Source organism: Pelophylax lessonae, assembly GCF_965119305.1.
Source record: "Pelophylax lessonae genome assembly, chromosome: 13".
Taxonomy (NCBI): Eukaryota; Metazoa; Chordata; class Amphibia; order Anura; family Ranidae; genus Pelophylax; species Pelophylax lessonae.
In genome coordinates, this window is record NC_138780.1 from 182,904,086 (window position 1) to 182,922,542 (window position 18,457).

General features: G+C 42.8%; 1 protein-coding gene across 1 annotated transcript in view; it reads right to left on the reverse strand.

The window, feature by feature from the left end:
• Positions 1 to 18,457, reverse strand: part of LOC309569450 (phospholipase B1, membrane-associated-like) — a gene marked incomplete at its 5' end in the record, with an annotated part of 37,788 nt that overhangs the window by 19,178 nt on the left and 153 nt on the right. The window contains 6 exons of the mRNA XM_082275289.1: positions 3,435 to 3,555; positions 6,036 to 6,079; positions 8,884 to 8,951; positions 9,035 to 9,093; positions 13,836 to 13,926; positions 15,793 to 15,857. Of these exons, the coding sequence (XP_082131415.1) occupies positions 3,435 to 3,555; positions 6,036 to 6,079; positions 8,884 to 8,951; positions 9,035 to 9,093; positions 13,836 to 13,926; positions 15,793 to 15,857 (448 nt within the window). The remainder of the gene's footprint in view (positions 1 to 3,434; positions 3,556 to 6,035; positions 6,080 to 8,883; positions 8,952 to 9,034; positions 9,094 to 13,835; positions 13,927 to 15,792; positions 15,858 to 18,457) is intronic.

Below are 18,457 nucleotides of genomic sequence, written 5' to 3' on the forward strand. Positions count from 1 at the left end.
CCTTAGAAGTTTATAGACTCAGAGCCTATTGGCCAAGTACTTCTGATGACACCCCCTGGGGGGTCAGTGAAAAAGGGCAGGAACTGATCGAGAGCTCAGTTCTCATCCTACCATCGAAGCCATAACATCGCCCAAGGGGAACCAATCATACCTGTTCAGCTTCTGAAACTAAGGTAATACAAGGACCGTTTTAATGCAAGTATTTTCACTCTTTATATTCATATTTCTAAATTGCTGTATTGTGTCTCTATTTCTTTGTAACCCATTTTTCTGTAAATATTTTTATTCGCACCACTTTTAACCTTTCTTATAATTAAACCTTATTTTGAAAAGTGGTAACTTTGTCTCTAAGCTCTTACACGCAAACTGACCCAAACGAACCTGCCTCCTGAAAGCGCGCTACTGTTTAGGCTAACCTATCTGAAACATTCTTGTCTGAGGTGACAGTGTGTGTTACAGGCGGTTATTCTAAAGTCATAATTGATATTTGTAAAATCAGGAGTGTCCTCTAGGCTCATTATAACGTAGAGGTGGTGGCAGAGAAAGGGTTAATTGTTTAATTAGCCCGGTGACAATCGCTCTCAGTCTGCTGGCATCTAGATTGGAGTCCCGCAAGCTGGACAATCTGTGTGCCGGGTGCAGATGAGAATGACATGGTAACGCAAGTGACGGCAGGGTGTGCGATTGCTTAGTCTTTGGTCACGAGGTGGATGAGAAGGCCAGGGGTCTAATACCTGCCACTATCACAAGTCCCTCCCAGCTTCCTGTGCTCAGAGAGATCCTGCCTGATGGGACAGCAGTGACTGGGAAAGTGTGCTGTCCCCAGGTGCTGGGTCCTCACCTGATAAGTCTGGTGTGCGGGCCACCAGCAGTGAGCACAAGAGCACGCAGCATCTGTCCAAGCCCCAGTCACTGGAGAGGACTCTGTTACAGTCCATGTGGAGAAGCTGTCCAAATAGTGGGGTGGTCATATCTATAGCCCCCAGAGCCTCCTGGCCAAAGTCAGCATCAGCAGTGCCAGTGTGAAGTCTGTGCCAGCAGGAAATCCCCTCAGCTCATAGTCTGCTGAATTATGATTAATATCTTGGACAGGTGAGATTTCTCTAGCTCTCTATTCTATCAGTAAACTGAACTCAGAGCACTCTGCTGCCATCCAGTGGCCATTAGTAGAAATGCAGTAGAATTGTTTTCATATATTTTATGCCTGTTTCCCTGCTCTTATATTGCTGTTTTGTACTGCAAACCCTTGTTCACATGATCTCCTGTGTAATCTAAGTTGATTTTCATTGTTAAGTAAAGTAGAAATTGCACATCACCACTGGTCTGATCATTTGGCTCATACCGTTACATAACAATATTATACAGAAGTGACATCACCACTCTCTAAATATATCTTATATTATACAGAACTGACATCACCGCTCTCTAAATATACGTTATATTATACAGAAGTGACATCGCCACTCTCTAGATGCAAATTATATTACACAGGTGTGACATCACTGCTCTCTAGATATTTTATATTATGCAGGGGTGACATCACTGCTCTCTAAATATAGGTTTTATCATACAGGAGTGACATCACCGTTCTCCAGATATAAGTTATATTATACAGGAGTGACATCACCGCTCTCTAGATATACAGTTGTGCTCATAAGTTTACACACCCTGGCAGAATAAATGATTTCTTGGCCATTTTTCAGAGAATATGAATGATAACACAAAGACTTTTCTTCCACTCATGGTTAGTGTTTGGCTGAAGCCATTTATTATCATTCAACTGTGTTTACTCTTTTTAAATTATAATGACAACAGAAACTACCCAAATGACCCTGATCAAAAGTTTTCATACCCTGGTGATTTTGGCCTGATAACATGCACACAAGTTGACACAAAGGGGTTTGAATGGCTATTAAAGGTAACCATCCTCACCTGTGATCTGTTTGCTGGTAATTAGTGTGTGTTTATAAAAGGTTGATGAGTTTCTGGACTCCTGACAGACCCTTGCATCTTTCATCCAGTGCTGCACTGACGTTTCTGGATTCTGAGTCATGGGGAAAGCAAAGAATTGTCAAAGGATCTGCGTGCGGGAAGAGGTAGTTGAACTGTAGAAAACAGGAAAGGGATATAAAAAGATATCCAAGGAATTGAGAATGCCAATCAACAGTTTTCAAACTATAATTAAGAAGTGGAAAATGAGGGGTTCTGTTGAAACCAAACCATGGTCAGGTAGACCAACTAAAATTTCAACAACAAATGCCAGGAAAATTGTTTGGGATGCAAAGAAAAACCCACAAATAACTTCAGGTGAAATACAGGACTCTCTGAAAACATGTGGTGTGGCTGTTTCAAGATGCACAATAAGGAGGCACTTGAAGAAAGATGGGTTGCATGGTCGAGTCGCCAGAAGAAAGCCATTACTACGCAAATGCCACAAAGTATCCCACCTACAATACGCCAAACCACACAGAGACAAGCCTCAAACCATCTGACACAAAGTCATTTGGAGTGATGGGACCAAAATTGAGCTTTTTCGCCACAACCATAAACGCTACATTTGGAGAGGAGTCAACAAGGCCTATGATGAACGGTATACCATTCCTACTGTGAAACACGGAGGTGGATAGCAGATGTTTTGGGGATGTGTGAGCTACAAAGACACAGGAAATTTGGTCAGAATTGATGGCACGATAGATGCAGTATGTTATCAAAAAATACTGGAGGAAAATTTGCATTCATCAGCCCGGAAGCTTCGCATTGGACGTACTTGGACATTCCAATATGACAATGATCTCAAACACAAGGCCAAGTCCACCCGTCATTGGCTACAGCAGAATAAAGTGAAGGTTCTGGAGTGGCCATCTCAGTCTCCTGACCTCAATATCATTGAGCCACTCTGGGGAGATCTCAAACGTGCCGTTCATGCAAGACAGCCCAAGAGTTACAGGAACTGGAGGCTTTTTGCCAGGAAAAATGGGCAGCTTTACCATCTGAGGAGATAAAGAGCCTCATCCACAAATATCACAAAAGGCTTCAAGCTGTCATTGATGTTAAAAGGGGCAATACACTGTATTAAGAACTGGGGTATGTAAACTTTTGATCAGGGTCAATTGGGTAGTTTCTGTTGTCATTATGATTTAAAGAGTAAAAACAGTTGATTGACAATAAATGGCTTCAGCCAAACACCAACCATGAGTGAAAGAAAAGTATTTGTGTTATCATTCATATTCTCTGAAAAATGGCCAAGATGCCGGGGTATGTAAACTTATGAGCACAAGTGTAAGTTATATTATACAGAAGTGACATCACCGCTTTCTAGATGCAAATTATATTGTACAGAAGTGACATCAGCGCTCTCCAGGTATAACATATAAACACTATAAAAAAATGCAATAGTTATGAAATACATAATATATTAGATGTATAATCCTTACTTAGAATTGGCTCCAGTTACGGCCAGGTTTAGTCCAGTAGCCTCCAGCTCAGCTGGTCGGTAGCTCAAGGTGCTTTTCTTTGCAAAGCCAACAACATCCGGATTAAAAATCTTCAAAATATCTAAGTAAAAAACATTATATAACTAAAATAACTAAAGAAAAATTATTCAAGTGCAACTCTTTTGGTTAATCATGTGCAGATCGAAAAAAAAATTGTTTTGTTTCAATTTGTTATTTACATAAATTTGTTTAGTTAAATTAGTTTAATTCATTTTTGGAATTCGTTTCATTCATTTGAATTCAAATCAATTAGAATTTTTCTAATTCCACTTGAATTGCATTCAAATGTAATTCCATTCTTAATCAAATTTATAACATTTTGAAATTTGAATTGTGGAAGATAATTATATTCTTTATATTTCATTCTATTCTATTGTTTTTTTCTATTCTATTTTTTAATTTCCGCTTTGTTCTTTTCTTTTCTATTCTATTAAAAATTTGAGTTTATTCTATTCGAAATTTGAATTTCAGAAAACAGTAGAGTTGTTATATTCTTTCTATTTTATACTATTATTTTCTATTGTTTATTCTATTCTATTATTTTCTATTCTATTAATTCCTTTTCTATTCTATTCTATTCTATTTGAATTTGAATTTATGCTTTTCAAAATTCGTATTTTATAACATGGTTATATTCTTTTTTTATTATATTATTTTCTATTTTGTTTTTTATTCTATTCTATTACCTTTTTTCTATTCTATTTTATTTTATTCTGTTCTTTTCTTTATATTCTATTTTGCTCTGTTTTACTCTATTCTTTTACTTTCTATTCTAACCTTTTTTTTCTCTATTCTATTTTTTCTATTCTTTTATTTTGTATTCTGTTCTGTTCTACTCTATTTTAGTCTTTTCTTTTATTTTATATTATATTCTTTTTTATTCTATTCCTTTATTTTCTATTCTATTTTTTTCTCTTTGGAAATTCAAATTTGAGTAGAAAACTATTTTAATTCAAATTTTGTCCAAAATTTTGATTTGTTATTTCTGATTTGTTTAAATTTGTTACTTTTGTAATTAATAACGAAAAGTTCTTCTGAATTTTAATTCGAAACAAATTGAACAATACATATCTAGTCTTGGTCTCTCCCACAATGATGAGATTTCCTGCAGTAGTTTGTGCCTCGCCCCTCCCACAATGGTGAGATTTCCTGCAGTATTTTATGTCTCTGCCCCTCCCACAATGATGAGATTTCCTGCATTAGTTTGTGTCTCTGCCCCTCCCACAATAGGGAGATTTCCTGCAGTAGTTTATGTTACATAGTTACATAGTTTGTGAGGTTGAAAAAAGACAGCAGTCCATCCAGTTCAACCTATGATGTGTGTGTGTGTTTGATGTTACCCGTACATTGTATACCCCTGTATGTTGTGGTCTTTAAGGTGCCCCTCTAATAGTTTTTTGAAACTATCGATGCTCCCTGCTGATACCACTACTTGTGGAAGAGAATTCCATATCCTTACTGCTCTGACAGTAAAGAACCCCTTACGTATTTTAAGGTTAAACAGTTTTTCCTCTAGTTTTAGTGAGTGGCCACGTGTCTTATTGTATTCCCTTTCTCTGAAAAGTTTGTTCCTTATGCTAGGGTCATCACCAGTAGAGTATTTGTACATTGATATCATATCTCCCCTCAATCGTCTCTTCTCCAGAGAGAATACGTTCAGTGCTTGTAGTCTTTCCTCATAGCTGATGTCCTCCATTCCCCTATTTGTCTTTGTTGCACTTCTCTGGACTCTCTCCAGTTCCAGCACATCCCTTCTGAGGACCGGTGCCCAGAACTGGACAGAATACTCCAGATGTGGCCGGACCAGAGTCTCGTAGAGTGGGAGAATAATATCTTTATTTCTGGAGTCAATCCCCTTTTTTATACATGCCAGTATTCTGTTGGCTTTGCTTGCAGCTGCTTGGCATTGCATGCCACTGCCAAGCCTGTTGTCCACTAGGACCCCCAGATCCTTTTCCAACTTAAATTCACCCAGAGGTTCCCCCCCTCTCACAATGTCTCTGCCCCTCTCGCAATGGTGAGATTTCCTGCAGTATTTTGTGTCTCTGCCCCTCCCACAATGGTGAGATTTCCTACAGTATTTTGTGTCTCTGCCCCTCTCACAATGGTGAGATTTCCTGCAGTAGTTTGTCTCTGCCCCTCCCACAATGGTGAGATTTCCTGCAGTAGTTGATGTCTCTGCCCCTCCCACAATGGTGAGATTTCCTGCAGTAGTTTGTGTCTCTGCCACTCCCACAATGGTGAGATTTCCTGCAGTAGTTTGTGTCTCTGCCCCTCCCACAATGGGGAGGTTTCCCTGCAGTAGATTGCGTCTCTGCTCCTCCCACAATGATGAGATTTCCTCTCAATAGTCTGTGTCTCTGCCCCTCCTGTTAGCATTGTCAATGTTAGGAATAGAGCCCTTAGCACTGCTGTAGAGGGGATGGTAGGTAGCGGATATAATTATAGAATTCGGTACTAGTCTTTCTAAAAATATATTTCATGGTTTATCTAAAATAAAACAAAATATAATAACGATATGAATCATTATAAAACACTTACTAGGCAGGGTGATGAGATTAGACATATTTCCATAACCTCCAATACTGGAAAGATAAAAAAATAATAATTATATCAATGTGTAAGATTGTAGCAGGTGAAGGTCCTGTCTATAGGTCCTGGGCCACAGACCGGTGCCATGCTGTGCCCTGTTTGAAGCTGGGGAATGGTGAGCAGCGGGGGAGCAGAGAGACTGCATCACCTCCCGTATCACCGTTCTTGGATCCACCTCCATACATTCCAAAAACTGATTGGAGCAGAACCCTGTCCTGTACTGTGCATATGCCAGTTTCCCTGTTTCTGTACTTGAATGCTGGATTCCTAGAGAGGCCACAAAGCTGGGGAGGCCATCTGGTGGCAGGCTACAGTGACAGGCTGCATCTGGTGGCAGGCTACAGTGACAGGCTACATCTGGTGGCAGGCTATAGTGACAGGCTACATCTGGTGGCAGGCTATAGTGACAGGCTGCATCTGGTGGCAGGCTATAGTGACAGGCTGCATCTGGTGGCAGGCTACAGTGACAGGCTGCATCTGGTGGCAGGCTACAGTGACAAGCTGATTCTGGTGGCAGGCTACAGCGACAGGCTATATCTGGTGGCAGGCTACAGTGACAGGCTACATCTGGTGGCAGGCTACAGTGACAGGCTGCATCTGGTGGCAGGCTACAGCGACAGGTTATATCTGGTGGCAGGCTACAGTGACAGGCTGCATCTGGTGGCAGGCTACAGCGACAGGCTATATCTGGTGGCAGGCTACAGTGACAGGCTGCATCTGGTGACAGGCTACAGTGACAGGCTGCATCTGGTGGCAGGCTACAGTGACAGGCTGCATCTGGTGGCAGGCTACAGTGACAGGCTGCATCTGGTGACAGGCTACAGTGACAGGCTACTTCTGGTGGCAGGCTACAGTGACAGGCTATTCTTCTTTGGTTGACCATGGCGAGGCCTGCTCTGAGTGGAACCTGTCCTGTTAAACCACTGTATGGTCTTGGCCACCATGCTGCAGCTCAGTTTCAGGTTCTTGGCAATCTTCTTATAGCCTAGGCCATTTTTATGTAGAGCAACAATTCTTTTTTTCAGATGCTCAGAGAGTTCTTTGCCATGAGGTGCCATGTTGAACTTCCAGTGACCAGTATGAGAGAGTGAGAGCGATAACACCAAATTTAACACACCTGCTCCCCATTCACACCTGAGACCTTGTAACACTAACGGGTCACATGACACCGGGGAGGGAAAATGGCTGATTGGGCCCAATTTGGACATTGTCACTTAGGGGTGTACTCACTTTTGTTGCCAGCAGTTGAGACCTTAATGGCTGTGTGTTGAGTTATTTTGAGGGCACAGCAAATTTACACTGTTATACAAGCTGTACACTCACTACTTTACATTGTAGCAAAGTGTCATTTCTTCAGTGTTGTCACATGAAAAGATAGAATAAAATATTTACAAAAATGTGAGGGGTGTACTCACTTTTGTGAGATACTGTGTATATATATATATATACCCTTAAATAAATTATTTAGTGTAACATTTACAAATGTTTTAAGGTTTTTGTTCACATTATATAGAGTGGATGAACATGGTTTCTACCCTGAGATACACCCCTTACTTTAATCGCTAATACATAAATTGAGCACAACTTTTTAGGGTTTTTTTTGGGGGGGGGGGGGTGGAGAGATTAGGTGGGAAGGGAGGAAGGAAGGAAGGGAGGGAAAAAGGAAGAAAAAGAAAGGGGAAATGAAAAGAAAAATAGTTGAAGGGTAACACATATATGCTGGAGACCAACATTTTATTGTCTTGTATAAAGTGATGTTTTTGTTAATGTCATATTTTTATCTGTTATGTATGTAAAGAAATTTAATTAAAAAAATGTAAACATAAGAATTATACAAAAAAAAAATAGTTAAACCCACAAGTGCATTTGTTTTACCACTACTATTCCTTTATATTGGCTTTTGAAATGTATAAATTCAGAAATTTAGAAATCGGATGAAAGGTTTAGCCATAGCTCCCAACTGTCCCTGATTTTGAGGGACTGTCCCTGATAGGGAATAAAGTCCCTCTTTCCTCCTAATTTGTCCCTCATTTTGGTCTGATCTATATAGTTGTATAGAAAAATGCACTTTTTGTCTTTCAAAAAGTATTTCCCAGTGCTAAACCTTTCACCCAACTTCTAAATTCTTGTATTTGTAAATTTCAAAAACCAGTATAAAGGAATAGCAGTAAAAAAAAGTTTAACTAATCATTTTTTTTTTTATAATTTTCTTTAAGGGGGCGTGGCAGGGGGTGTGGCCTATGCCTGCATACTTTTGCTAATAGGCGTCCCACGTTCCCATTTTAAAAAGTTGGGAGGTATGGTTTAGCACTAGGAAACACTTTTTGAAAGATAAGAAGTGAATTTTTTATACAACTACTGTACATAGATCAGACCAAAATAAGGACAAATGAGGAGGAAAGAGTGTTCCAAATCAGGGACAGTCCCCTGAAATCAGGGACGGTTGGGAGCTATGCATCACATGGCTCCCTTTTTGGGGGGTTTTGTATAAGCTTTATTTGAAGTGTACAAAACATAGACTTCATTCACTGCTATGTCGGGAAACTCGATGGGCTGCACTGACTGACATTGCGGTGCGATTCGGGCCAGTGTGCTGCGATATAATGCAGTATGTCTACAACTTTCTGCAGCACGCTGCGGCACAGCACTTGCCTGTGTTGGAGTATGAATGGGACACATAGCAAACACTTGTTTCCTGTGTGTCTCTGCGGTGACAGATATTTTACCATACCATAAAACGCCTTTCACCGCATATAGAGTGAATTAGCCCCAATCTGAGTGCGGTTGACTTGCCTACCTCCAGGAGAATTGTCGGTATTCGGTTGGGAGCTGCAGGACGCTGGTGGCGTTGGCCCCAATGGCTGTCTGTAATAATAAACACATTATTGGATGGCTCAGAAATACAACCAGAGTCCCCAAACACTCAAAGATCACCCGGCATCTCCTACCGTTAATGAGTCTCCCAAGGCGGCTACGATTTTAACATCGGCAGGCTTGACGCGGTCGGCTGTCGGGAAGATGATTCGTCAGTGGCTGTATGAGTTTATATGTGCTAGAAAAAGACAACACTGGCAGGAGTGCTTACAACATTGAGCTTTTATTAATGTGGTTCAAACCTTTTTTTCAAAAAAGAAAAAAATGTTGCTGTAACTAATTAAAACGTGTTAGCCGGAGTTAGACTTTAGTTTGTCTCTTACATATAGTTTGTCTTTTAACGGCCTGACCTCCGGAAGATTTGAGCACTATGCTGCTTAAAAGCATAACTCCACTTTTGTTAAGAAAAAAACTAGGGATCGACCGGTTATCGGCAATGCCGATATATCGGGGGCCGATATGCACTTTCCCTGATATATCGGAATTAGCCCCTGAGGTTACCGATATTGCCGATATTTCGGGAAAGTGCTGTACCGGAGTGATGCCTGCAGCTAGTGGCATCACCACCGGTACCGGCGTCCATAGCCGACAGTCGGCAGTCTTGTAATTACAACCGATGCGGCTGAGAAGCCGCTAAGCTGTCATCACAAGGAGAGGGAGAGGACGCTCCTCCCCTCCCCCCGCCTTCCGCGGCTCGCCCGGGTCTCCCGTCCCACCGGTAGGTGCCATGTTGAACTTCCAGTGACCAGTATGAGAGAGGGAGAGCGATAACATTAAATTTAACACACCTGCTCCCCAATCACACCTGAGACCTTGTAACACTAACGAGTCACATGACACCGGGGAGGGAAAATGGCTAATTGGGCCCAGTTTGGACATTGTCACTTAGGGGTGTACTCACTTTTGTTGCCAGAAGTTTAGACATGAATGGCTGTGTGTTGAGTTATTTTGAGGGGACAGCAAATTTACACCGTTATACAAGCTGTACACTCACTACTTTACATTGTAGCAAAGTGTAATTTCTTCAGTGTTGTTGAAAAGAAATCATAAATTATTTACAAAAATGTTGAGGATGTACATACTTTTGTGAGATACTGTAATACTGTCACTGTACTAAAGACACTGGCTGGGAAGGGGTTAACATTTAGGGGCAATCAAGGGGTTACCTGTGTGTCTAACAATGTGTAATGTGTGTAATATGAGTTGCCTTTATTTGCAATCTTTCCAATTTTTCTTTCTCCCTGCTTTTCAGGGAGAAGAAACCGCAAGATCGGTCTTCTGTTTACACAGAGTCCTGTGTGTTTGTCAACACAGAACTCTGGGCTGTGATTGGACACAGCTGATCAGTAGGTTTTAGCCAAAATCATTGGCTGATACTTGTTGACAAAATCACTGTCAGTCCAATCACAATGCAGGTTGGCAGCGGGCGCCCACAGACCCGTAAGAGCGCAGTCACATACACTGTATATTACTGTACATGACTGAGCCTGGCCATGCCACCCCACCGCAATAAATGTACAGTGGTGCAGTGGCACAGTGGCAAGTGGTTAGGTAAAGGCCATTAAAAATGACATGTCCATGAAAGACTCCCCTGTCCACAACGGGGGAACGCTGCTGTGCAAATTTGCAGCATTGTCACCCTGTTACAGGAAGAACAGGGTATATAATGTATTGACTGGCAGGATGAACCTGTCCTAAAAGTACATTGCAGCAATGAAATAAGAACTGCTGTGTTACTACCACAGACAGACTGCGTTGTATATTTTTATTTTGCCATTTTGTTCCACTTTAAGGCCCCATGCCCACGGGGCGTTAGAAAAAACGTACGTCAAAGTTAGTTCTGACGCCGGAAAAAGCAGCTGTAAAAACGTGCTTTCAGTAGCTTTTTCCATTGGCATTATTGCACGTTTTGCCACGTTGCTTTTAGCAGCGTTTTTTTTTCTTCCATTCAAAATCAATGGTTGCCTATGGGAGCCTATTGATTTGAATGGAGGTCGCACCGCAACACCGCAAGTCGGATCCGACTTGCGGGGCGACTTGCGATGTGAGAATCTTGAGGGGGAACTCCACGCCAAAATGGGAAAAAAACGGCGTGGGGGTCCCCCCCAAGGTTCCAAACCAGGCCCTTCGGGTCTGGTATGGAATTTGAGGGTAGCCCCATGCCGAAAAAACGGCGTGGGGTCCCCCCCAAAATCCATACCAGACCCTTATCCGAGCATGCAGCCCGGCAGGCCAGGAAAGGGGAGGGGACGAGCGAGCGGCCCCACCCCTCCTGGACCACACCAGGCCACATGCCCTCAACATGGGGGGGTGTTGGTGCTTTGGGGCAGGGGGAGCTCTGCACCCCCCACCTCAAAGCACCTTGCACTCATGTTGATGAGGACAAGGGCCTCATCCCCACAACCCTGGCCGGTGGTTGTGGGGGTCTGCGGGCAGGGGGCTCATCGGAATCTGGAAGCCCCCTTTAACAAGGGGCCCCCCAGATCCCGGACCCCCTCCCTATGTGAATGGGTATGGGGTACACTGTACCCCTACTCATTCACCACATAAAAGGCAGTGTATGGAAATAACGACAAGAGACGTTTTGGAAAGTTTATTAAAAATCTTCATCTGACTCTTCTTGTCTTCTCCTCTCCGGGGTCTTCTCCTCTCCGGGGTCTTCTCCTCTCCAGGGTCTTCTGCTCTTTTGCTGTCCGCCCTTCTTGTCTTCTCCTCTCCAGGGTCTTCTGCTCTTTTGCTGTCCCCTCTTCTGCTGTCCACTCTTCTTTTCTTCTCCTCTCCGGTCTTCTGCTCTTTTGCTGTCGGCTGTCGACTCTTCTTCCTCCGGTCCTCCTCCTCCGACGTCTCCGCTGATTATGCCTATCTCCGGTCTCTGCAGCTTATTATATAGCCATTAGGGGCGGGGCCTCCCGGTGACGTCATCGGGAGGCCCCGCCCCTAATGGCTATATAATAAGCTGCAGAGACCGGAGATAGGCATAATCAGCGGAGACGTCGTCGTCGGAGGACCGGAGGAAGAAGAGCCGACAGCCGACAGCAAAAGAGCAGAAGACCGGAGAGGAGAAGAAAAGAAGAGTGGACAGCAGAAGAGGGGACAGAAAAAGAGCAGAAGACCCCGGAAAGAAGAACACAAGAAGAGGGGACAGCAAAAGAGCAGAAGACCCTGGAGAGGAGAAGACAAGAAGGGCGGACAGCAAAAGAGCAGAAGACCCTGGAGAGGAGAAGACCCCGGAGAGGAGAAGACCCCGGAGAGGAGAAGACAAGAAGAGTCGGATGAAGATTTTTAATAAACTTTCCAAAACGTCTCTTGTCGTTATTTCCATACACTGCCTTTTATGTGGTGAATGAGTAGGGGTACAGTGTACCCCATACCCATTCACATATGGAGGGGGTCTGGGATCTGGGGGGCCCCTTGTTAAAGGGGGCTTCCAGATTCCGATGAGCCCCCTGCCCTCAGACCCCCACAACCACCGGCCAGGGTTGTGGGGATGAGGTCCTTGTACTCATCAACATGGGGGCAAGGTGCTTTGAGGTGGGGGGTGCAGAGCTCCCCCTGCCCCAAAGCACCAACACCCCCCCATGTTGAGGGCATGTGGCCTGGTGTGGTCCAGGAGGGGTGGGGCCGCTCACTCATCCCCTCCCCTTTCCTGGCCTGCCGGGCTGCATGCTCGGATAAGGGTCTGGTATGGATTTTGAGGGGGGACCCCACGCCGTTTTTTCGGCATGGGGCTACCCTCAAATTCCATACCAGACCCGAAGGGCCTGGTTTGGAACCTTGGGGGGGACCCCCACGCCGTTTTTTTCCCATTTTGGCGTGGAGTTCCCCCTCAAGATTCTCACATCGCAAGTCGCCCCGCAAGTCGGATCCGACTTGCGGTGTTGCGGTGCGACCTCCATTCAAATCAATAGGCTCCCATAGGGAACCATTGATTTTGAATGGAAGAAAAAAAAACGTATAACGTGGCTTAACGCACGTTAAGCAACGTTATAGCAAAGTTATTCAGCTTTTAGCAGCGTCAGGCGTTTTTAACGCTGTAACACTGGTCCTCAGAACGCGCAGGTCGTGGGTTCTTGTTGCAGCTTAAAAACGCCTAGGCCACTTACAGCTCAAAAACGTCTGAGTGTGCATGAGGCCATAGAATAACATGGAGGGGCGTTTTTAGGCTGCAAAAAGAAAACGTCTGACGCTGCTTACAGCGGCGTTAAAAACGCCCCGTGTGCATGGGGCCTAATGATGCAGTTACCTGATTTCTGGAAGTTGAAATAAATTCTGGGAATGATGTCAGGAAATTCTATATTAGAAAAACTGGGGAAAAAAATCTAAATGGGGCAGCAGCATCGGAGGGTGGGAAAGTTACATGAAGTAGGTGGGCTTGAGTGCTAAAATCTTATATTGTAAGATATATATTATATTATATTATATTATATTATATTATATTATACTATATTATATTATTTTATGTTATGTTATGTTATATTATATTATACTACATCATATTATATTATATTATATTATATTATACTACATCATATTTTATTATATTATATTATATTATACTACATCATATTATATTATACTATATTATATTATGTTATATTATATTATACTACATCATATTATATTTTATTATATTATATTATACTACATCATATTATATTTTATTATATTATATTTCAGGTTAGCAGAAAAAAATAATATTTACTGGAACATTATCCAGCTAAAAAATACATAATCCAATAAGTTTAACCCATGCCTCTTAGGGTTTTAACCATTCGTTACTCCAACCAAAAGTTAGATACATTATAAAGATATATATATACATTATAAAAGATAGATACACTATAAAGAGTGAGATTATGTAAATGATTCACTTACCTGTAGTGGGTGTCAGGGGAGAGGGGGAGGTGTCAGGACAGGTAAGTTGTCGGTGGTAGCTCACTCGACCTGCCGCCTTCTCTGGAAATTGCTGAAGACGATTGAATGATATTGTTCATACATTTTGTAGTGTGGGACTCTCACGCTATCCTCAAAAAATACCAATAGTAACCCAAACAGCTAGCAAACACAGATTTAGCCTATACCCAAGCTATTAAGTGTGAAGAAATACTGATAGTGGAGTGCTGCGCTGTGGGGCTAGTGCTGTGTTATTGAAAATTAATATTAAGCAATGAATGACTTCAAATCTCAATAGTGAATCAATAAATAATCAATGAAAAATTATATGAATAATAATCCAGCAGTAATAATATGAATAAAGTGCATAAACAATGAAAAAGAGGTGACGACTGTTAAATCAATAGTCAAAAAATAAATGTTATCCTTCACCATGTGACAAATAGCACACTGTGAATGTTGAATACAATTAATTGTGTAATCTTCAGGTGTTTGAATAGTGTGTGAGTCTTCAGTGCAAGTGACACCTATAAGTGCACAAGCCGCTCACCTTACTGCTGTAAGGTAACAGCATAAGAAGCCCTTTCTCTGCTGATCCTTTGTTTTCAGTACTTCTAAAGTAGAGATTGTATCATCTGGATTCCTTTCTTTTAGATGTTAGATTCACTCCAGATTAAGTCTCGGTTAGAGGTTAAGAAAGCTCCATTGCGTAATACTGTTTAAAAAGGTTTATTTAGAAAACAGTAGTAATGTACTCACTTTTAAAAAAAACTGACTGGTGTATCACATCCACGAGCACCAAGCTCGTCTGTACATCTCTTCCAGTATACCAAGGCCCTACGTGTTACGTCACTGCACTGTACTGCACTTCACATTCAGGATACCCTGAAGAAGTCACATGCGTGACTTAGTGACGTAACGCGTAGGGCCTCGGTATACCGGAAAGAGATGTACAGACGAGCTCGGTGCTCGTGGATGTGATACACCTGTCAGTTTTTTTAAAATTGAGTACCTTGCTACTGTTTTTTGAATAAACCTTTTTAAACAGTATGACACTATGGAGCTTTCCTACTCTCAACTGGGAGCCAAATTGAATATTATTGAATATTATTAGACTATTTTCTCTCCAGGTCAAAAGTCATTCATACAGGTAAGCGTGAATCAAGGAAATACCACATTATGGCCACTAGATGGAGCTGATGATCATCCCTAAATGTTTATTACAGGTGGCTGTGGGGTGGGGAATCCCATCAGATTGAGATGGCAGTCTACTGTCATATGGCAGTTTCCTGCAGGACAGTTTCACCTACCTTCATCCCTGGTCTTTATACACTGCAGTTGTTTGTCATTTCCAACAATCTGAGGGAATATTATTTAATCTATCATAGGTCCAAATATTAATTGTGGGAAGAGAGGAAAATTATTCCTTCTGATAGTATGCATTGTGAGCTTAATGCAGATGCAAATTGGTATGTCCATATGCTTCCGTGGTTTACACTAGGACCAGCATATACTCATCTGCTACTGTATCCAGTAATTGATATGTACAGGCGGTTGTACATATCACCTGTGGCTTCCCGGGTGCCGAATTACACTTGTATTTAACATTGTATGGCTGCATATGCCTGTGTTCTTAAGCCCTTAGTGTATAATAGCACAAAAAAACTTGCATTCTCCTCGATTGCATTCTCCTAGACTGTTTCAGCTACAGATCTATGGTTGCTGGGGGAGGAGAGTGTAGTGTTGCTAGAGGGAGGGCTATTGTTACCAGATAGGATCTACTGTTACAGGGTGGGCTCAATTGTTGCAGGTGTTTGCTAGAGAATCTATTGTTGTTGGGGGGGTCTACTGTTGCTGGTGGGGGATCTATTGTTCCTAAGTGAGATCTACTATCTGCTATATAGACTGTACATATAATACAGTCATCGGACTCCCTTACCTGCAGCCCGTATCGAGAGATATGTTCTATCATTCCATCCATATAATTTGCCATCCAGTCCACTCCTGCAGAGCACAAGATTTAGAGGGTTCATTAGAGGTCTTAGGGTACCTCTCATAAGACCATTTCAACGAGGGTCAGTGGAAAAAATGCTCCTTACACTGGTGGTCAGTGGGCAGAATATTACTTACATTGCTGGTCAGTGTGAATAATGTTCCCTACATTGGTGGTCAGTGGGAAGAATGCTCCTTACATTGGTGATCAGTGGGAAGAATGTCCCTTACATTGGTGGTCAGTGGGAAGATTGCTTCTTACATTGACGGTCAACGGGAAGTATGTCCCTTACATTTGTGGTCAGTGGAAGAATACTCCTTACATTCACCATCAGTGGGAAGAATGCTCCTTACATTGGCGGTCAGTGGGAGGGGAAGCTGAGCTGGGGTGTTCCCCAGGGACGATGTCTGTGACACCGGTGTCCGAGGGCCCTGACAGTAGGAGACTGTGTGGTTGGTCGGGCCACCCTCGGCCCGGAGCTCTGTTCTTTACACTGTTTAGTTGGAAGGTCCTGTTGACCTCCTTGGGTTGGAGTCCGAAATGTGCCTTTCTTATATGCCTAGCTAGTGATGGCCGTGTTCCCTATCCCATACTCTACCATGTGTGGTGTCCACTGACCAGTGCCCCTGTCCCATCCGGGATTATGCTGTTCTGCCACCCACCATGACTACTGTCCCGGTTATTTCCTGGAATGTTAGGGGACTGAGGGACCCACTTAAGTGGTCTATGGTCTCTTCGGCCCTGCGCAGGCATTTTCCAGCCATCTGTTCGTTGCAGGAGACCCACTTAGATGGCTGCTGAGTCACGATCCTGGTTGCATTATGCCTGGGCGGGCTGGGAATACCACTCCACGCACACCTCCTACTCCCGTGGGGTGAGTGTGCTAGTCCATCGGTCCCTTGACTTTCAGGAACATCATAGTCTAGTTGACAGTGAGGGACGATTTGTGTTAAAAAAAAAAAAGATGTCTCCCTTAAAGACAGCCGTAGATCATGGGTGTCATGCTGCTCGCTCTGTCAAGTGATGTTGGGGCTGGCACTATGAATACACAATCAAATGGGAGGTTAATCAGCCACACATCAAGGAATTTTTCTTACATTGGTGGTCAGTGGGAAGGAAGAGTGCACCTTTTATTGGTGGTCAGTGGGAAGAATGCTTCTTACATTGGTAGTGAGCTTGAATAATGTTCTTTACATTGGGGGCCAGTGACAAGAATGCCCCTTACATTGGTGGTCAGTGTGAAGAATACTCCTTACATTGGTTGAAAGTGTGAAGAATGCTCCTTACATTGGTGGTCAGAGGAAAGAATGCTCCTTACATTGGTTGTGAGTGTGAGGAATGCTCCTTACATTGATGGTCAATGGGAAGTATGTCTCTTACATTTGTGGTCAGTGGAAGAATGCTTCTTACATTGGCAGTCAGTGGGAAGAATGCTTCTTACATTGGGAATCAGTGGGAAGAATGTCCCTTACATTGGTGGTCAGTGTGAAGAATGTTCTTTGCATTGGTGGTCAGTGGGAAGAATGCTCCTTACATTGGTTGTGAGTGTGAAGAATGCTCTTTACATTGGTGGTCAATGGAAGAATAGTCCTTACATTGGGGGCCAGTGAGAAGAATGCCCCTTACATTTCGTAGCCAGTGGGAAAAATCTCCTTACATTGGTAGTGAGCTTGAATAAAGTTCTTTACATTGGTGATCAGTGGGAAGAATGGTCCTTACATTGGTGATCAGTGGGAAGATTGGTCCTTAAGGCCCGTACACACGATAAGAAAATATGAAGGGAAATTTCGTCCAACGACCGATCTGCCGATTTTCGGATTGTTAGTATGGTGCTTTTCGACAGCCGACTCCGACTTTTCGGCTGGCAAAATCCTGATGTGCAGGCTATAAAATTTTTGTTGTCCGTTAATACAACGTCCGATTTTCGTCTCATTAGTACAGATTTTGACGGAAAAAAATCTTAAGAGCAAGACTAGGCATGCTCAGAGACGAAAGAACACATAAAAAGCAATCCAACACATGACATCACTTCTGAAGTAGAATTCTGTCGTACGGGAAAATTCGTATGAAAAAAACCTCTTCACTTTCCACATCAGACTAGCATGCCACAAAAAACGGATGACAGATTGTTCGATAATCTGATCGTGTGTACGGGGCTTTACATTGGTGATCAGTGGGAAGAATGTTCACCTTACAGTAGTGGCTGGAATGCCTCCCCTAAACGCAATTAAAGATTGTGTCATAATGCTGGCTGGAGTTGGCCTCAGAACTAAGCATCCAATGGGAGGTCAGTCAGCCACACCAAACTTTGATAGAACTCTAGTTGGGAATGACTGCATTAGAGGGCCCAGTGCCTTACTACACACATTTATTTCCATATAGTCATTAATGGCACATAAAGCTTCCAAATCTGAGTAGAAAGTTCAGTATTATTCAGAAGAATCAATCAACGTGCAGCTCTTGGGGATGGAAGGGAGCAATGTTCAGCAGATCTCTAGAGAAACTAATGATGAAATAATCTGCAACTTATTACTATGTATCTGTCGGGGTAAAAACAGTACAAAGCAATGTTCTGCAGATCTCTATAGATGTTAGTGATGGGATAATCTGC